Source organism: Bombyx mandarina, chromosome 03 (genome assembly GCF_030267445.1).
Source record: "Bombyx mandarina strain Sakado chromosome 03, ASM3026744v2".
Classification (NCBI taxonomy): domain Eukaryota; kingdom Metazoa; phylum Arthropoda; class Insecta; order Lepidoptera; family Bombycidae; genus Bombyx; species Bombyx mandarina.
The window spans coordinates 3,313,598-3,335,551 of record NC_143210.1 but is presented as its reverse complement, the minus strand read 5'-3'; the positions used below and the strand labels follow the sequence as shown (position 1 = coordinate 3,335,551).

At 36.4% G+C, this 21,954-nt stretch overlaps 2 protein-coding genes and 1 long non-coding RNA gene across 4 annotated transcripts in view; 1 reads left to right on the top strand and 2 right to left on the bottom strand.

Annotated features, from left to right (window-relative positions):
- Nucleotides 1-21,954, bottom strand: part of LOC149503248 (activity-regulated cytoskeleton associated protein 2-like) — a 78,836-nt gene that overhangs the window by 13,359 nt on the left and 43,523 nt on the right. The gene's annotated exons all lie outside the window — the stretch shown is intronic.
- Nucleotides 1,125-21,922, bottom strand: LOC114251943 (mitochondrial coenzyme A transporter SLC25A16). Of its 2 annotated transcripts, none has more exons than XM_089736952.1 (6): nt 21,754-21,922; nt 14,968-15,194; nt 10,797-10,985; nt 9,399-9,555; nt 7,467-7,608; nt 1,125-3,871 (listed from the first exon to the last, which is right to left on the bottom strand). In XM_089736952.1, the coding sequence occupies exons 2-6, from the start codon at nt 15,181-15,183 to the stop codon at nt 3,697-3,699; spliced, it is 879 nt and encodes a 292-aa protein (XP_089593078.1). In that variant the 5' UTR covers nt 15,184-15,194; nt 21,754-21,922; the 3' UTR covers nt 1,125-3,696. The 2 variants fall into 2 exon arrangements, with proteins under 2 accessions (XP_089593078.1, XP_028042195.2); XM_028186394.2 differs by lacking the exon at nt 21,754-21,922 and adding an exon at nt 16,075-16,638.
- LOC149503249 (uncharacterized) lies at nt 12,276-13,181 on the top strand. Its single transcript, XR_016325078.1, has 2 exons — nt 12,276-12,739; nt 12,832-13,181. It is a non-coding gene; the product is annotated as an uncharacterized LOC149503249 (long non-coding RNA).

The window sequence follows — 21,954 nt, the reverse complement described above, 5'->3', positions numbered from 1 at the left end:
GTGCATAATTTATCTCAGGGATAACTCTGGGATAACTCGGCCGCGACTACCCGTGCCCAGTTTCTATCGACCGCATTCAATAAAGCGAGTGGTGGTTACTGGTGGTAGGAACTCTTGTGAGTCCGCACGGGTAGGTTCCACTACGTGAAGCAGTAATGCGTTTCGGTTTGAAGGTTGGCGTAGCCGTTGTAACTATACTGAGACCTTATAACTTATATCTCAAGGTGGGTGGCGCATTTACGCTGTAGATGTCTATGGGCTCCAGTAACCATTTAACAACCAGGTGGGCTGTGGGCTCGACCACCCATCAAAGCAATAAAATAAAAAATCACACTTATGGGCAATTTCTTTGCTTGTCTAGCAGCGCTGCCACGACCCGCTTGTTATCACGAAAACTGTGAAGTTCTAGCTACGCGCGGACGGATAGGTGAGCTCATGGGCTTGACCTGATAGAATGTGTTAACACTGGCCTCAGCAAAAGCAGTGCTTCGCAGAATCTACCACCAGATCGAAATCACGACCCACCGAGAGGATGACTGAACTCAGTGGGCTCTATCTATGGGTTAGTTTGCTCGTTGAATTCTTCACGATTTCGACGAGGACGTTGACCGGTGCTTGAAGGGCCTAAAAGCACAGAGAGTGGATCCGCGGGATCCAACATGTTACGAGAGGCAACCCCGATAAGTGAGTTATCGCGTCCCGCCGAAGTACCACTCAGACGCTAATTTAACATACGTATCGGTTCTAAATTTAGGTCGTCGGAAGATCGATATTCCTCACGTACCACGGTGCTCCGACAGCTATCTTGCAGCGCGGGATTGGATGACCTGGGGAGAGTTTGTGTGCATGCGGACCGCGTGAGTGAACACTACACTTGCATAGGTCATGACGGAACGTATGCAAGCTTTGTAGTGACACCTTGTTATGGAAGGGACAATATGCTTCACTTGCAGATTATGGAGAGAATTGAAGTATTTGCGCAACATTGCCTTAGTGCGACGAACACATGGTTGATTCAGCTTAGGAATTTTAAATTGAGTCTTTTATTGTAGCACGACACCTAAAAATTTTTTAATAAATTTTTTTGTACAACCCTATTTTGATTTTCAATGAAACACAGTTAATATACAAATACTCATTTATTTATGTACACGCGTGTAATATAATAACAAAACCACGTTTCTGTATCTTTGGTGGATACAATACAACGAACCGTTACTATTCATTTATATATTTATATCAATTTATAACATTCATTCTATATAAAAAATATACAATATATGTAATAATCTAATACTAAAATTATTATCTGCCTGTCTCTCTGTTCGTTCCTATTCTTTACAATTTTCCAATGTACAGAAAGTAGAATAAACCATTTTATATGTACCTAAATAAAAGATTTATATGATCATAATTATCCTAATATTAACCTTGCCTAAAAATTATACACCAATGTATTTTTAATAATATTATAAATCTGAAAATTTGTAAGTTTGATCTTTGTTACTTGATCACGCAATAATGAGCGAAAGGACTGAATAAAGTTTAAATTTTTATCAATACGAAATTAATAATAATAATTTAAAAACGTGACGTAAGTTTATCAAAGTATACGTTCTCTTTAAGCAACACAAAACATATAGTTATTTCCAAATAATATAAACATTGCAAAAAATATATAAAAAAATACTATTGAAATTGAAAAAAAAAATGCGACAGCGAAGTGCTACTGGAATGAAGTTTTTATAGCCTTTCGTTTATTTTAATACCAAAAACTAACAGTAAAAAAATATTTGTCTAACAAAAACCTTTAAATAATCTACAATTTCTTACAACTAGATATTGGCTAGAAGGCGTAAGAGTATTTAGAGAATACTGGTTGTTTTAAGTACGAAAATTATAATAACAAATTCAACTTTGAAAAGGCCACGATATGGTCTGAATTAAACTACTCCTATAGTTTGTTTGTAGGAATCCTTTTTTTTTGGAGAAATGATATCAATTGTTACTATTGAGATTTGCGGAAATGATTACCAATGTATAATTTGACTGAAATGAAAAAAAATAATTGCCCTCACATTTCTTAACTCACTGGATCCTATAGGATAGGGATCCTGGGTATACCCTGGTATCAAATTTGTTCATTGAATAGTTGTTTGTTTATTGTTAACAAATAACTCATTATTATACTACTTTCTATTTGAATGCTTAAAAATTTCCAGTGACAACTTTTTTGAATATTATTTCCAAAATGTATTATTATATTTCAACATGTTTTTTCAATCATCTATTTTTAAGATTTTAAACTTGAAACATCAAATCACAAATAGGCCTAGTTTTAGTTAAAAGAAATTGGTAAATTTTTTCGAATTTTTATTTGTGGATCACAACTCACAACTTGTTTCAGTTTCATTTGCCTCTCAACGCTTTTTTTTTAATATAGCAACACAAATATAGCAAGAAATAATGACTAGTGTAGCCTGCCTGTATATATCACTGATTAGAACAAATCCAGCACAAATTTAAATGGTGTGTTCAAGGAAAACCTTGCAATATGCAAACAATGAATGAATGAATGAATGAATGATTTATTTTATTTCAGACAACAATAAGTCCATATGTGTACATAGTATCATTGAAACATACTTAAAATTAACAAAACCAATCAAATAAAAAAGATACATTTATTAAAAGTAGTTATCAGTTGAATACATTTCAAATATTCCATTCCACTGATACCTACTTCGAACCAACCATTATTATTATTATTATTGTTTAGTCCGCAAGTGAACCATGGTACAATGGTTCATGTACCGACAGTCATAACGGTCTGTTAATGCCTTCAGGATGCTGTTAGGGCTAACCCAGACAATAACATGAGGACTCTCGGTCTAACGAGCAACCCACAAACTGACAAATCTTTGTAACTCCATACACAACTAACAATTGGAAAATACTCTGAGTATTTATTTAACACAGAATAAAACCATTTTTGGTACATTTTTAATACACCAAACCACAACCGAAACATTACTTATAGCATCAAGACATAATATATTTATGACATATATTAAACGTTAGTAAGTACCATTAGTCATTTGTAGAAATATATATTTGTTAAATTCGTTTTTGTGTTATTTATTTGAATTAAAACACTATATATACAATGCAAAATTTGCAGATACATCAGTACTCTAATGCAAATTTTATTTTTATTTTAACAATCTCACCTCATATTTAACTCTTTCACATTAAACTTAATCAATAATTAAAATATTATCAAGTATCAAAGTAAACACAATACCCGTTATAAATAATCTAATACAAAGAATCACTGACCTTTTAAAGTTTAATTTAATATTTACTTTTAATATTGATACATTTGCCTGAGTATGTCTAAATTAATAATCCAAATTATTGAAAGAAACATACAATAAAAAATACTAAAGTGTACCCTTCATAATCCCTAAACCATGGGTTTTTTTAATATGACAGTCAAATTTTGTATGTATGATACCAATATATATAGTAACAAACATTGAATAATTTAAAAACATCGATATTAAATTTTGTCATATAATTCTTAAAAAAAAATAGAAAAAAAAACAAAAAGGAGTTTTATTTTTTTTGTCTTACAAAGAAAAAGCGTCTTAGAATTGAAAACTAAAAACATATTTTTTTTTTAATTTTTAGTTATCAAACTTTCATACCAGTGTCGAGCTGTAGGAGTTGCTTCATCAGCTCATAGGTGGAGAAGGAGGTCGCGACCATCGGTATCGCTCGTATATAGTTGATGCTCATGCCTCTATACAAGCCTTTCACCACACCGTTCTCACGGTATATGAGGCTCAAAGTTTGGAACATGCCCGTACTGTAAAAAATTTATATTAATTATAATATGTTTGTGTGTAGCATGTGTAACCTATATTATGGCTTCCGAGGTCATGGACATTCGGATCGGTAGCATTACTGGTAGAGAAAGAGGTATTTAAGAAGAAATGGATGGATTGCGTGAAAGACGATATGAGTAAGAGGGGAGTGAGCGAAGAAATGGTATCATATACCAGAGGAGTATAGAAGGAGAAAACATGTTGCGCCGACCCCAGGTGACTTAGGGAAGGACAGGAGAATGATGATGACTTTTATAATCTTTGATACTAAAAAATACTTTCAAGTATTTTTTAAACTTGGTTTTTCACCCTGGTATTTTTCCGTACACGTACTTAGAAGCCCTGGTATTCAATTTTGCAAGTATGTCTCATCGCTAAAGCTTATGAAACAAATTCCGAATTGCTACTGGAGTGCATATGGACCCTTAATAAATCTACTCGAGGTACCTGAACATATTAGGGTCCAAGGTAACGTGAAGACTGATGATTTCCAACTGATGGTACGACCTCTTGTGAGTCCGCGCGGATAGGTACCACCACCCTGCCTATTTCTACCGTGAAGCAGTAATGCGTTTCGGTTTGAAGGTTGGGGCAGCCGTTGTAACTTATATCTCAAGGTGGGTGGCGCATTTACGTTGTAGATGTCTATGGGCTCCAGGAACCACTTAACACCAGGTGGGCTGTGGGCTCGTCCACCCATCTAAGCAATAAAAATAATTTTTTTTTAGCTAAAATGGGCTTTGTCATATCGTTTTCAACATTAACTGACCTCGTAACTGCACTCAGTTCGACTAATCAACCCACAATTGCAGGTCCATTTTGAAAATTGTCCCATTAGGAGCAATTTGCATAAAGTTAGACAGCATTTTGATGGTTTTGTAAATGTCACGAGCGTAACCGTTGGCGACATCCAACGGTTATGCTCGAGAACGCCCGGGATACTCGGAAATTGGCCATAAAATGAATTTCATAAAAGTAATTTTAAAAAAAACTGTGGGATCGTTAGTCCACAAGTTAATAACTTAATTTTTTTATTATTATCATTTTGTAAATAATATTTCATTTTCTCCACCTTATCCCATTAGATGGGGTCAGCGCAGCAAATTTTTTTCTTCCATTCTCTTCTATCAGCCGTCATCTCAACACTCACTCCTCTCTCTCTCTCATATCGTCACTCTCTCCATCCCTATCTTCTTCGGTCGACCTCTTCCCCCTCTACCTTGCACTACCATTTCCATACATCTCGTAGTCACATGCATCTTCTCTCTACGCATCACATGTCCATGCGCTAACCGTCCGCTCTTTATTTTGTAATAAATCGAGTTTTTAAAATGAATTCAGATACTATAATATTTTAGTTTATATTTTCAGAACGGGGTAGGGATAGAATGACAGAGATGAAAACAATCCTCACTGATTATGATTATAAATATTGAGTAGAGCTGTAGTGTTAAAGTAAAATAGTTTTTGTGAATTATCATGAACCATTTTTAAACGAAGACTGACGTGAAATATTTTAATATACATATAAAAATATGAAATATTTTAATATACATATAAAAATAAATATAATAATATATTAAACAAGTAACAATAGAACGAACCTCCTGTGCAATGTTGCCAACACCACGTGCCAAATAACATGCAATAAAAAATTTCACTGTTAGTCACCATTACATAATAATAGTATGTACATTTTGTTAGTGCTGAAACGGGTAAACTATAGTCCGTCCGCCAAGAGAATATAACAGTATCAACACCAAATTTTACGTAAACTTTTAGCCCAAATTCATACAATAATTTATTTTTCAACAATAAAGATTCGTTAGTTGGACAAACAGTTTTTTTTTTATTGCTTAGATGTGTGGACGAGCTCACAGCCCACCTGGTGTTAAGTGGTTACTGGAGCCCATAGACATCTACAGCGTAAATGCGCCACACACCTTGCAATTGTTATTTTCGACCCAAGTCTTCTCAGAAATCGATTTGGACCTGTCAGAAGCATATTCTTTCAGCGACCGGAGCAAAGATAATAATAATAATATATTATACACAATTTAAGTATTTTAGGTACTACTACGGGTAATATTTTTATAAATTAAATATCTTTTAAGTATTAAGATACCATAGTTTACTTTATAAATAAGAAATATTATAATTGTAATTACTATACCTCGAAAATCGTAGGCGAGACTAACTAGTTTTATGAAGCGATTTACATAATATTATTTTAATTATATACCTACGTTATTTTGGACATTACATAATAATATGTATTTACACATAAAAATAGAGGCGGTTCTTTTTTTTATTTTTTAATTCTTAAATGGGTAGATGAGCTCACAGCCCAACTTGTGTTAAGTGGTTACTGGAGCCCATAGACATCTACGACGTAAATGCGCCACCCACCTTGAGATATCAGTTCTAAGGTCTCAGTATAGTTACAACGGCTGCCCCACCCTTCAAACCGAAAAGCATCACTGCTTCACGCCAGAAATAGGCAGGGTGGTGGTACCTACACGCGCGGGCTCACAAGAGGTCCTACCACCAGTAAAAATTATAATATTATCTATATAATATCTATATTGTATTGTTTTCTATGTAAACTTTAATTCATTAATTTCCTTTTTTCTTTGTTCGCTGTTTATTCATGTGTGATGTTGATGGTGGAAACTGGTTTGGTATTGGTTGTGTTTATTTTTAGTATATTTATATATTTGTGTTGTACTGCTGGTTTCCAGCATTGTAGCAATCTAGAGAGGCTCATCGTGACCGGCAAGGTGGATAGAAAAAGACCTCGAGGGCGCAACCCAATACGTTGGTCCGATCAGATCCGCACTGGTCTTGATTTCATAAACTCTCCACACCGCCAGAGACAAGAACAGACGGAGAAAGATAGTGCGTGCGAAGGTGATATAAAAGGGTGGTCACGATACTCAGCAGTGAGGAATACGACGCAACGAGGAGGTTTCCCAAATAAACTTACTGGTGGACCTCTTGTGAGTCCGCACGGGTACCGCGGCGGGCGGTGGTACCGCCGTACCACCGCCCTGTCTATTTCTGCCGTGAAGCAGTAATACGTTGTAACTATACCTGAGATCTTAGAACTTATATCTCAAAGTGGATGGCGCATTTACGTTTTAGGTTCCAGTAACCATTTAACACCAGGTGAGCTGTGAGTTCGCCCACCCATCTAAGCAATAAAAAAAAAAATGTGTGTGTGTGCACAAGTCACACTCGGTAGAAGTGAATCTTATAAATAATAAATATAATCGTAAGGGCAACCACTCCGCAGTGCAATTGAGTGCCTCACCCTGGGGGAACCGCCTGCGTAATGACGGTAATCCTACGCCAGGTAAGTATGATTTAGCAAGAGAAATACGAGAACGTCTATCAAATGTGTAACATCTCGTCGCCGCGATTCAGGAATTGTTCGCTTCGGCAAGCCAATCGCGGCGCACTAATTTTCGTTTCGTTTCATTTCGTTTCATCGAGTTTGAAATCACACCCAACGATTCCAAAGAAGTTTCACTACAATAACAGATATTGGTGAGCGTTCGAATCACGAGTACATACCCAAACTTTTCCGTGGCGGGCGTCATGCAGGCGAGCTGCATGCGGCGGCGCGTGACGTCGAGCGGGTACGACACGGACTGCGCCACCGCGCCCGCCAGCCCGCCGCACACCAGCTTACCCGGCACCGTCAGCACCAGCCCGCCTACAAACGTTTATCTTTTATTTTCAGAACATGACGAAACAAGATAGTTCCATGGTGTTTTTAAAATGATGACTCTTCAGCATTATCATTGCATTCCATAGTGGCAGTAATTAACACTCACTTTTCCAATAAATTATATTTCAAGCGTACATCGATAATTACATATAACTGTACAAGTTGCTGCTTATTTTGTATTTACTTGCATATTTTTAATATTTATTTGTATTTAATCGTATTAAGTCTATGTTATATTGTATTTATTTTTCACATGTGTATATAAGTATATATTTCTATGTAAGTGTATTAAGATGTAGCACCGTCCATGCTAGCTTGCTTATTCCTCTGCCTGCAAGGTTGCCTGGAAGAGATCGCTTTCAGCGATAAAGCCGCCAATTTATTTTACCGTCTATTATTTGTTTTATGTGCTTACTTTGTACATGTGATGTTAAATAAAGAGTTATATTGTTATTATATTATTATTATTACAAGGAGCTCCTCGAGTCAGAATGTTTTGTGCGACAGTAGTACAGTAGTCACTCGTACATTTAGTAGCTTAGTCATGAATTCTCTTGGATATCGTCTTAAATAATCGTTGACATAAGGAAACATTAAAGTTTGTACAATAAATGAACATAATGCGTCTGACGGTCGCTTAAATGTTTGAAAAAAAAAAACACGAACTAAATTAAATGATTCGTGCGCCCCCTCTCACACATTGATGGCACTATGGCAAAACCATGCACCTTGAGACAAGAGTTCTCAAAGGTCTCAGTTTTTACAGTACAGCAGCTGCTCTACACTTCAAACCGAAACGCATTACTGTTACACGACACAAATAGGTGACAAAGACGGTGGTTCTACAACTAGTAAAAAGAACTGTCTCAATTTCATTAAGGACTACAGTTTATTTTTCTTAATATCTAGCATACACGAAAATTCGCAAATCTAATTAATTTGTGGTTTTGTTGCAGTGAAATGATACCACCAATTAAAATTTCATATTTAATTAGAGAGCGGTCAAATACAAATGTTAATAGCGGAGCACCCAGGGTATGTCTGTCTTGAACTCAACCGAATGAATACATTTTGTGATTTTTTTTTCCTACCTAAGCTGATAGCCTTTAGAGGCTATTTCAGCGTAACCTTAACTAGTAGGTGACTTAACGTCCAGCTCGCCCTTTGAGGACAGGTCACTCCGAGCATCACTAAATTGTAATCAATCCTCCCCACAACAAAGATAGATGGTAGCGGCATTTCACACGACAAAATAATTGTTTTTGTGGGTGTTATTTAAATATTACATTATTTAATTTTATTAGCACGCAATGTAACACAATTACAGAACTCACTTTTTTTCCCTACCTAAGCTGATAGTCTTGAGAAACCATATCAGCGCAACCAGGTGAGTAGGTGAGCCCAAACCTGGCGAAGCTGCTAACACGAACCCTAGCAAGAGCCATGCTTCGCAGAATCTACCACCGGATCGGAAACGCGACCTACTGAGAAGATCCGGCAGGAAACTCAATGGGCTGTGTCTATTGGTTAATTCGCTCGTCGAGCCCTTCAGCCCTTCGTTGCAAGCGACGGGTTCGACGAGGATGGTGGCCAGTGCTTGTGATACCTAAAAGCAGTTAGTGGATCGGGAGGATACGAAATGACGTGTTTTGGGCCATTTTGCAAGTACCGTCGAATATTATATATAGTGCGATGCTCCAGCGCAGGTCCGTACTGAGCGTAGGGCCGCACTCAAGCTCGCTACAAATTAAATATTAAAAATTAAATGGCTTTACCGGTATTGCGATCGCATTTCCTGCAGAGCTGGGTCGGGAGGTACTTCATGCAGACGTACTTGAGGGACTCGAAGCAGTAGAAGCTGAAGCCGGCGTAGGGCACCATCCCCACCATGGTCGGGACGAAGCCGCGGTACAGAGCTCGCATACCGCCCTCCTGAAGGTGGAAGCATGAAGGTTTTACATAAACTACTACCCATGGCTTCCTTCTCAACTAATCAAGTAAATAATTGAATAACTATCGTTTAGGGTATACACGATAGTTAGATAGGTGTAGTGTACTATAGAACTAAATTGAATTACATTTAAAAATTATTATGAAATTACCCTCTTTATGATTCTACAATACGCAACTTAGTATTTCGACTCTTATTTCAACTGGTTCACTTTAAAACAAAACTCTATATAAAGGGTGTTCTAAAATATAGAAAATTATATTCATTTTAAATCAATTGTTTGTTATTTTATTAGTCGCCTAAGGAGTTTTCACTGGTGTCGAAGGGGAATTTGTGAGCGTGCACGGTAGGTATCTGCCCATTACTACCACAAATCAAGCATTCCGGGACGAAGAGGGAAGAGGAGTAACTGTAATGTAATAAAATTGATACTTCTTTTATTCATCTCTCAAATGTGGTGGGTCTGACATCCGCATTGTGGTACTTATGGACTCCGGTGACTATTTAACACCAAATGGACTTTCAGCTTTACTGTACAGTTAGTATTAAATCTTATTTGTAGTCAATGTTCAATTTGTAGTATAATGTTGAACATGAATGGCATTCAGCTTCTTCTTTCGTGGTCGTAAACACACTCACTAACTATTTAAAGAGCTCAGTGAGCTTAGTGCGAGCTTTTTTAACTTCTCGATCGCGTAAAAGTTAACTCAAATTTGTATTGAGTTGGAACAGCGCCCCTAGCGGTAAAGTTAGGGCAACTGTTCCAACTCCATAAAAAATTTAGTTAACTTTAGTTACTTTACGTTACTAATGCAGACCGTGTTTCATAGTCGTGGGTTTATTGACTTGCGTGCTCTTCGAATATATAACATTTAATATGGTACTTAGATTTGTATATAAATATTGTTATAGCACATATTTTTTTGCTTAGATAAAAATTCCGGCTAGATTAGGTAATGATTTATGAGAACTTTTGTATTAAACAGAAGTTGGACCTTTTGTGAGTCCGCGCGGGTAGCAGGGCAGCCGTTAACTATACTTGATACCTTAGAGCTTATATCTCAAGGTGGGTGGCGGCATTTACGTCGTAGATGTCTATGGGCTCGAGTAACCACTTCACACCAGGTGGGCTGTGAGCTCGTCTACCCATCTAAAAAAAAAAAGAACTCTTGTATTAAACACGCTCATACACATTACATACACATTACACGCTCATACTCACGTTCCGAAACATGGTGAGAGCGGCGTGCACGATACCAGTGTATCTGTGTTCTCCCGTGATCTGGAAGGCTAGTCTCGCCCGGATCGTGTCTAAAGGGTACGTGAGGGTGACGGCCGTCACTCCTGCGCCGGCGCCCGCCACGAACTTATCGCCGTGCTGCACTAGAGGGATGTGGAGGCCGCTTAAATACTGAAACATGAAACATGAAATACTGGTGGTAGGACCTCTTGTGAGTCCGCACGAGTAGGTACCACCACCCCGCCTATTTCTGCCGTGAAGCAGTAATGCGTTTCTTTTTTAAAGGGCGGGGCAGCCGTTGTAACTATACTGAGACCTTAGAACTGACATCTCAAGGTGGGTGGCGCATTTACGTTATAAATGTCTATGGGCTCCGGTAACCACTTAACACAAGGTGGCCTGTGAGCTCGTCCACCCATCTGAGCAATTAACAATAAACAAACAAAAAATAAACATATGAGGTTGAAGTTACGTGCTGTTAGGAGGCGGCTGGTGTCAGACTTTTTAAAAAAAAACACCTCTTTCTACATCATCATCAGCCTATAGTAGTCCACTACTGGACGTAGGACTCTCCAATTGCTCGCCACTGAGCTCTCGATTCTCGGCTTTTCTCATACAGCTCCTGCCAGCCACCCTGCACAGATAATCACTCCACCGAGCCTGAGGGTATCCTGCACTGCGTTTTCCAATTCGCGTCCTCACCCAGACATGACTTTTTTCTTTAGACTTTCTACAACACTGTTTTATTCAAAAGACGCTCACAAAAATCTTAGTTGAACACCTCTGTTTCAGTTCTTTTATTATATTCTGACACTACGCGAAACGACTGAAGTTTTTTTTTATTGCTTAGATGGGTGGACGAGCTCACAGCAAAGAGTGTTAGAGGTAAAACTGCCGAAATTCACTCCGGCGAGTGGTAGAACTATGTAAAGATGTAAATAAGCGCCAACTCCCACAAAATGATTTAACACATCAGTAAAATCTACTAAGCTTTACATTAACTACCTTGATAGTCCAATCAATGATATTTATATTCGTTGCTGTCATAGAATGTAATATGACAAATCCTTGAATCGTGTTAGGGACATTTTCAAAATTAACTTTCACACACAAGCTCCGAACAACATTTGGACCATCGATCAGCCTGTGTCGTCTTCCAATACTATTAACGAAAGGACCAATAAAACTACAGACGAGATTGGCAGAAACGCATGGGAATATTCGCAGATTGCCAAAATCCAAACAAAGATATGTCAAATCACTCCGACAATTCCTTATATGACTCGTTTAGATCCAGAAAAGTAGAAAGGTGCCCAATAATGCCGTTATAAATGTTAGCGGCGTCATTACAAGTTCTCGTAAACGATCAATCATTTGACATACTTAATATACGTCATGATTCCGCTTAAGAAAAATCCGTTTTGTGCATGACTAATAAAAAAAATATAATAAAAAAAAAAGACAACATATTGCAGTAGCTAATGCGACTGTTTATAACCAGAATGCGGAACAGACGCCTAAAGTAAACTGTTTTATCTGTATCCCTATGAAAAGATTAGAGTTTTGTAATTAATTATCTTTTCGCTCTGATAGCCTAGCTAATCTTTATAAACATAATCTGTTACAATTGAATTGAACTGATCTGTTTTACAATAATGTAAAATTTTGAAAAAAATTGTAATATCGGATTCTTTTATAGGTGTTTTGAACGATGGCTATATCGTGCCTTGTAGGTGACGTATGATGCGCAGCGCATCGCTTCAAGTGTGCCAGTTTACGGTCAGCGACCTCGTGGCGTACCCTGCTGACGTCACAAGGCTGGGTCTCAAACGAAAGCGAACCTTTATGAATTAACAAGAGAAACGCATCTACGACCAGTAGATACTAACGGACATGTGTCGTTATGTAAACAATGAAGAAAATGGGTTAAGATTACTCTAAAATGATAATTCGAGTTTTTATGATAGCATTTAATAAGGATTTATACCTAGTAACATAATTTCTAATTGTTTTTTAGGATGAAGGAAGTGTTCGCTAACAAATGCTCAAACGTCCTCAGAGGAGGCCAAACAACTAAAGGGCAGCTGTATCTCGAGTTTACCTACCTGCGAGAAACTCAGCAAGCTGATGCCAAGTACTTTGGTTGCCGCTAGTGCTTCGAACAGTATTGAGACCTGATCATAAGGATCCGCGACGAAAGGTCAAGGATATGTATTCCTATTTAGATTATTCATAAAAACCATTTGTACCTAGCGTCAATTCTAATCTTCGTGTATTAAGAAACAACGGTGAGATATAAAGCAGATATATGTATATTTGTTTTGGTTAATGGTGGAGCGTGTTTCGATTCAATCCTTTTTTTTTCCTACCTAAGCTAATAGCCTTGAGGCTATTTCAGCGTAACCTTAGCTAGTAAGTAGGTGAGCTCACGGGGCTCAAACCTGACGACGTTGCTAACACGAACCCTAGTAAGAGCCGTGCTTCGCAGAATCTACCACCGGATCGGAAACGCGAACCACTGAGAAGATCCGGCGAGAAACTCAGTGGGCTGTGTCTATGGGTTAATTCGCTCGTCGAGCCCTTCGTCGCAAGTGACGGGTTCGACGAGGACGGTGACCGGTGCTAGTGGTACCTAAAAGCACCGTTAATGGATCGGGAGGATCTGTAATGACGCGTTTTGGGCATCAATCCTACTTCTGGTTTCATGTTCATCAACTGATTATACAGGGAAGTAATTATCTATCTGTTTCTAAAGTAAGTGTGTTTAATATAGTTTTGTATTTACATAGCGCAGAATTCCAATTGTGCAAATATTTACATTGCGTTTTACGTTTATTTATTGAGTTATTTTTAAAATTCTCGTATATTATATGAGTCGACTATTATCAAAGCCGGCAATGTGACTTTTGGACAATTATTGGTAAATCAGAAAAACGAATTATTGACTTTGTATTCCATTGGCAGTCACAAAACTCTTCTGAACGACATCTTAGATAAATAACAGGTTAAGTATTAACCTTTATTTAATGCAGGTTTTGAACCGTATTCTTTGAAGGAGACGATTATATTCAAATCAATCTGTATTGACATATCAATAACATTTTTTTGTCCAAATGCACAGATTGCCACCTTTGATAATAGACGACTCATATATCCTGTTACGACGGTATACTGTTGGTGTTTTAGCAGTTCTTTGGAATCGTATGTGATTCCAAGGTGATACGATTTTGGCGATTGAACTATTTTACAATGAATTTGGGGTTACCGTATTTAGCCTAAAAATTTCGGGAGGTCGAAATATCTGTTGTACTGTATAATAGCTAACCCATTTGAAAGCGTTGTGCGAGTGTGATAGCTTTTACAATACAACACACTTGGGAGTTTGTCTATGGGTTCCGCTAGCAACTGAACACTAGGTCGATGGTGAGTCCGTGAACTAAGCAATAAAAGATTCGCAGAATCTACCACCGGATCGGAAACGCGACCCACTGAGAAGATCCGGTGAGAAACTCAGTGGGCTGCGTCTGTGGATTAATTTACTCGCCCGTCGCTTGCGAAGGGCTTAACGAGAACGATGACGGGTGCCTAAAAGCACCGTTAGTGGATCGGGAGGATCCGAAATGACGTGTGTCAAATAGGGTAATCCAGTCCACAGAATTATAGATGGAAGACGACAAGGGCTTTTGTTTAATTCAAATTTGATATTAAAACATTAGGATTCTGCATACTAAAAGCAATTCTTACTTTTAATTATTTTATTCGGCATAATAATTTTTAACTTGGTTCAGGTTATTTTCATTTATTTATGTTTATTATGTATGTATTTGTATATGTTGATGGGTGCAAATTACGTATTAATGCACCTTCCCTTACTTTTCTGCATTACGATTGCTTGACTTATAGATAATGCCTAAGCCCTAAGACATTAAATCCAGCAATGTGTACAAATATATAAACAATAAATAAATAAATTCTTTATTATGCCCAGAATACTAAGTGCAAGGGTTTGTTCATCAGATATCACAGTGTATTAGCATTATTATAATATTATAATTGAGACTAAGTATCTTGTTTTTATTTTATGCATAAAAACATGTGCCATAAGTTATAATGTATAATTTATAATGTATGTATATTTTTAATAATTACATACCTTTTTGTAAATTTCAAAACTTGTGAATTGAGTTGCCGCATATGGAAATATCCTGACCATCTGAGCACCATTTCCTTTGTATAATGCCAACAAAGACTCCTGTTTCACTATAGCAGTTAAACCTCCAAACACACCATGATGTTTGTAGTGTGATGACTGGGCTTGAAGAAGAATCTTGATTCTATCTAAAGGAGCTACTGTGGTCTTTGCGCACATTCCTGCTACACCTAATTCAAAATAGAATAATTAAAATTAGGTGGTAAAATTTTAAAGGCATTGAGACACTTTTAAGACTGACAGACATAAGATATATCACAAACAAAAATAAATTCATAATAAAAAATTGTCAAAATATTTTTGATCCATTGTAGTTCTCTAATATGAATTTCTTACTTGCTTAAGTATTTCTAATTTTCAAATTTAATACATAATTATAATTTTAATCCTAAACTTCATCAAAAGCATTATATTTCAATATTAAACCCTAAATGTTTTCAAAGCCCATCTATATTAAGTGGTTATCAAAGCCCATAGATATTTCAGCAAAACTGTCGCCCAGTATGCGACATCAAGTTAGTCTCAATTGTTTAATGGCCATCCAACCAACCCATCAAACCAAATAACACTACTCAATTGTGGTAGGAATAAACAGGATAATCTTTCTGAACTGTCTAGGCTAACAATACCCTCTTCCATTGGTAGCTTTTTATTTTTATTTTTAAATGTTACTATGGACTTTAAATTTGATATTTTCAATGTTTTTCTTAACAGGAAATGGTGGAGAAAAATTAAGCGTTGATTTATTGATGATTGATTTTACATATTCAATTTTTAGTATTTGCCTAAACATTTAGTTTTTTTGTTGAAGTTATATTTTTATTTTAAGTAATTTTTAAGATTGAAAGTAGGTCAGTTAATCAATTTATAATTTTATAGTATATTCTTTGCATTAATTTAAGGTATGTATCCATTTTAAATTTCATAAACAGTTTACATTGACACAATGTTTGCACACCATTATTTTATGTTTTAGTTGCATGGTACTTAAAGAAGACATAGTAAATTGTTTGTTGTTTTATTTAAATTATATAATTAAAGATAACATACCTCCAGCCAGTAAGCTTTTCAGAATAAAATCAAGATCATTCTTTTGTTCCATTTTTAAAGCCATTTCCACTTATTGATACACTTTTAAAACTATAGAACCAGAACATAGATGTAAAACAGTTATGCCGCCGGAAAACTGGTGATGCATGAGCCATAAATTATTTTCTGAATATGTGGACAGTCTACGATGGTATGCGTTATGTGTCGACTTTCACCCTAGTGTTACGGAAACAAACTTTCTTCGTACGTTGACGAGTCTAAGTTTGAGCGAGCGGCCGCTTCGTTTAATTATGCGTCGACCACTGAAGACTTCTTGGTAGAGTGTAGCTCATTTATTACTTTACTCTTTGATAATAATACATTTCTTGTTCTCCACTGTTCCGTCTGAACTTGGATGATAACATTTCTCGAATGTTTGCACTTGAAATTTTAATTCAAGTTTTGTTAAGATTCTCTAATGTAACGTTTCAAGGATTTTGGTTTTATTTCATTAAACAAACAAAAAAGGAAGTCAATTAGATTTGACTTTGACCTTGATTTTACCATTCCTTTCAACATAGACATTTGACATTTTATACTTTTGCCTAAATCTATCACTTGTCACATTGGCACGGCGCAAAATACAAAGTAGGTAGGTACTCTGTGGTTACTTCTGTGAAGCTCAAAATCTTAATAAAATTATTTTTGGTTTGCACTTTAAAGTAACTCAAAAATTGTCTTATGATCTAACTTAAAACTCAAAAAATCTATTAAATAATATTTCCGAGAGTACCCAGATTTATACCTTTTGGTAGCTTATGGGCCTAATAGTGTACTACACTTTTGCTGTCAGAATGGCACTTGTGTTCTAGGTATGGAGGGTAGAGGTAAGGAGAACCGTTTCATTTGGGAGAAGCTTGAAGTGTTCCACTTTCAGCACTGAATAACAGCTCAAAAAACCTCCAGAATGGCGCTAGCATAGGCACAGGATATGATATGAATTGAGCAGTTGTTAACTGAGTGAAGTATGCTGAGTTAGGAAATTTAGTATATTTAATGACTAGAGTAGTTAGTGACAGTGTAATATACAAGACCTCACATAGTCCAAAGTTTCACGTAGTCCAAACTAATTTCGTCAATATAACCTAAAATTATTGCTGTGGTAAAACGTGGAGACATCGATTGCATTTTCTGATCAGCTTTAAATAAAATACTTTTTGTGATTTTGTAGTGCTTACAGTTCTTTCGTCCTTTTTTATTCCTCTATCTTATTCTAATAATTTTCAGCGCCTTTTTTTAAAATTTACTCGGTTGCTACTGTAGCGCCACCCTTAATTAGTAGATTTTAACGGACATTTTTTCACACACAGAGACGGTTCTCGTTACCTCTACCCTCCATAGTTCTAGGGTCTGGAGGAGGTAGTTTGAATTTAGCTGTTTATGAATGTGACGAGAAGTTTTTGGCGGGAACGCGAGGAGTGAAGTTGTGTGATTTCATTTATTTTGTCTATTTAGTGCTTCTTCAGGTTTAAATGTGTAATAACGGTGGTTTATTAATTGTTTAATATCTGTGAAAGTGCACAAATGGGGAAATTGAAATAGATCCGCTGAACGTAACTTCTCAGGATCCTCCAAAAAGTCCACTGAAAAAATCTCAGTAAATGACCACCATTTTACTGATATTATATTTCGTTCTATATCATCTCATTTCATGTAATTTCATCCCAGTTGATTAATGTCTCAAATTAAACATCTTCATTTCACTTCATATTATCATTTTTTATTAAATAAGATTATAAATTAAAATAAGACGTGACTTAAAGGTCTTATTTACCAGGTCATAAAATCCCTTAAAAAAATGAATGTGACGATCGCTCATACTTTGAACAATTAATGGTCTCTTGAATATTTTGAAATAAACAATAAATAATAATTAGCACACCATGTTTTTTTACAATCAAGTTTTTTTTGGTAATAAGATAATTCTCATTTTAAAAGCAGTTGTAATATCCGGAACAGAAAGTAAACACGACGCTTTATATATTAAGTAAATAAATAAATATTTAATTTTTTTGTTCGGCAAGCAAAAATTCTAGTGTTTTTTTAATTTCTTAGACATTTGTTTTCTTAATTTTGAAGAACTTAAATTACTCAATAACAGTTTAATTATCTGGAAAAATTACTGAATGACTTGAATATAAACAAACGTACATATTAAATTAACGGGTTCGGTTCTTCATACCTATGTTAAATTTCAATTGAATTCGACGTCTTCAAATGTCTGAAAGTCACATTTTTAAAGACGTCACGTATATTTATACATACTCGTCTTTAAATATGTATGCTTTTTTATTGTTTACTTATTGCGTAGATGGGTGGACGAGCTCACAGCACACCTGGGGTTATGTGGTAACTGGAGCCCATAGACATCTACAACGTAAATGCGCCACTCACCTTGAGATATAAGTTCTAAGGTATCAGTATGGTTACAACGGCTGCTCCACCCTTCAAACCGAAACGCATTACTGCTTCACGGTAGAAATAGGCAGGGGGGTGGTACCTACCCGTGCGAACTCACAAGAGGTCCTATCACCAGTAATTACGCAAATTATAATTTTGCGGGTTTGATTTTTATTACACGATCCTTCACCGCGAAAGTCAATCGTGAACATTTGTTAAGTACGTATTTCATTAGAATAATTGATACCCGCCTGCGGGATTCGAACACCGTTGCATCGTTAGATACGAATGCACCGGACGTCTTATCCTTTAGGCCACGACGACTTGGCTAGTGAACTAGTGTTGTGGGAGTGCGAAACCCATAGACGTCAATAACATAAATACGCACCTTGAAACAAGAATTCTAAGTCAGTTCTACAGTACAACGGGGGCCCCACCCTTTAAACCGGAACGCATTACGTTTAGGGTGCTGGTGGTGCTGCCCCGCTTTTGTAGCCATCAGGGATGTTTGCAGACGCGCACATAGATTGTTTTTACGCTACCATGCGTAAGAGGTATGCATCTCTGGTAAGCAGAGTGAGGGCCAGCTCCAACAGTATCCTGAGCATGATCGCAAGCAGGCTGGACTGTGTATACATGGATCGCTGTGGTGCCATCTCCCATGGGATGTTACGACAGCCATTCATTGTGATTTATATGAGTCATGGTTACTTGCAATAAAAAAAAAGATGTGGTGTCGTGGGACACCAGGTAGAAACGAAGTTCCTTCGGCTAATGTAGAATCGACACAATTTGCAAAAAAAAATCGTGCTCAATTTTATGTTGGTTTTCTTGATTTTTCTCTTAAATTTTGCTGATTAGTTTTTATTTAAGTACAGGAAAGTATTTAGGAAATTCAGTATTTTAGGAAATAAAAGATGTGGTGTCGTGGGACACCAGGTAGGAACGAAGTTCCTTCGGCAAATGTAGAATCGACACAATTTGCAAAAAAAAAATCGTGCTCAATTTTATGTTGGTTTTCATGATTTTTCTCTTAAATTTTGCTGATTAGTTTTTATTTTTATTTAAGTACAGGAAAGTATTTAGGAAATTCAGTATTTTAGGAAATAATAAATTACGTAAAATAAAAATAAAATCGTAATTCTAATTATCAATTAAAATAACAAAATATGTCTCTTTATTTTTGTTTGACAACATAAAATTACATAGAAATAGAAATAATTACAAAATAGAGAGAGAAGGGATGAGAGAACGAAAAGAAAGAGGGAGAAAGAGAAAGTTATTATACACTACTCGCTTGTGTATGCGACTGTCGCGCCTGCGCACGTCTCATTTAACGGTTTTATTCCACGCACTTTTTTCCACGGATTTTTTCTTACGGTTTTACTATCACATTTTTTTCAGTTCGGTCGCGCAGCAAAATCCCTATCCCCTCCAAGCCTGCCGTAAGGAACTTCGTTCCAATAAATTACGTAAAATAAAAATAAAATCGTAATTCAAATTATCAATTAAAATAACAAAATATGTCTCTTTATTTTTGTTTGACAACATAAAATTACATAGAAATAGAAGTAATTACAAAATAGAGAGAGAAGGGATGAGAGAACGAAAAGAAAGAGGGAGAAAGAGAAAGGTATTATACACTACTCGCTTGTGTATACGACTGTCGCGCCTGCGCACGTCTCATTTAACGGTTTTTTTTCCACGGATTTTTTCTTACGGTTTTACTATCACATTTTTTTCAGTTCGGTCGCGCAGCTAAATCCCTATCCCCTCCAAGTCTGCCGTAAGGAACTTCGTTCCAAAGACATTATTATTATTATTATTACTGCTTCTCGGCTAAAATATATAGATTGGTGGTATCTACCGGGGGGGTCTCACAAGACGCCCTACCATAGCTAGCGTTCGTTTTTTGTTTTATTTATGTAAGTGCATAACACGAACTAAGTTTTCCAACGAGGTTTTGTAAATTTAAACATACAAACGCAGTAGTGATGTTGACGAGTTTCCAACCTACTTGATGATAGACAATCGCACCCACTTATGAACGCCAGTATTGTCTACCACTAACGAATCCTATAGAAATCGTGAATGCTCCTTATAATAGTTTGTAAAGAGAACATCTGACACCCAATGTATTTGCTTTGCAAACATGGAAGGGGTTTATTCATCACTCTAAACCTAAAGCCTCACGGTTCATTTTTGTGAATTATAAAGATGGGAACTATATTGCAATTTATAGAAGAGTAAATTTTAAACGAAATGAGTTATTAAAACTAATATGTACGAGAGGATAAAGCTCAAATTGATTATGACTTGATTCAAACATTAATTGAAGGCGAAATTATAAAGTTGTAATTAAGTTACGTGATTAAGCCTTTCGTGTACATCAGCCTTTCCCAAAGTGGGCGATAGGCGCTGCAGTCCTAACGGGGGCGGTAAGACACCCAGAAAAAAAAGAGCGTTGTGTAGATGCTTGGGAGGCGATTTGTAATTTCATCTAGGAGGATCCTTAGACACCGACTGAGCTCTCGCTATAGTGGATTTTAAATAGGTGACAAAAATAGGGGCGCCAAAAATAATTTATTCTCCAAGTGAGCTGTAAACAAAATAAGTTTGGGAGCCCCTGGTGTACATTATTGTACTTAGTAAAGAGTATATCTTTGTAAGTAATAAAACTTTTCTAAACCAACGTTTTACAGCTCACGACACCAATATAAGATTATTTTATAAGAAAAATTTACGGAGATCCGAAGACGAGATAGATAACAGACATTCGAAGGGAATCTAACTCGAACTCTGGAGTATTATAATCAAGTTTATTTACAACATAACTAACGAAGCGATCTTTGCAATATATGTGCAATCCATCCGTGCATTGTGAAACCTTCATGTTATATTCACGGAATTAAAAAAAAAAACAAAGTTCCAAAATTTCAAAATAACAATAATAATAATATAACTCCTTATTTAACACTACATGTACAGAGTAGGTATATAAAACAAATAATAGACGGTGACATAAAACGGCGGCCTTATCGCCGAAAGCGATCTCTTCCAGGCAACCTTGTAGGGAGGGGAATACGCAAACTAGCATGGACGGTGCTATATTTTAATAAACTTACATAAAAATATATACTTATATACACATACTGTGAAAAATAAATACAATATAAGATATATATACTAAAAGATATATAAGAATAAATACTAAAAATATGCAATATAATAATCTTGCACCTGTTGCGACATCGCGGAAAACTTTATTCGTTCTCGTTCTATCGATCCGGATTATTGAAGGTCACCTTGGAAAAGCGCGAAAGCTCGAATACGAACCGGAGGACGCGCGGACGTTTCGTAATTACGACACTACATGGCACCACACACGTTGCACCCGAGAAATAATTTTTAAATGAAAATAAATACCGTAGTTCAATCACA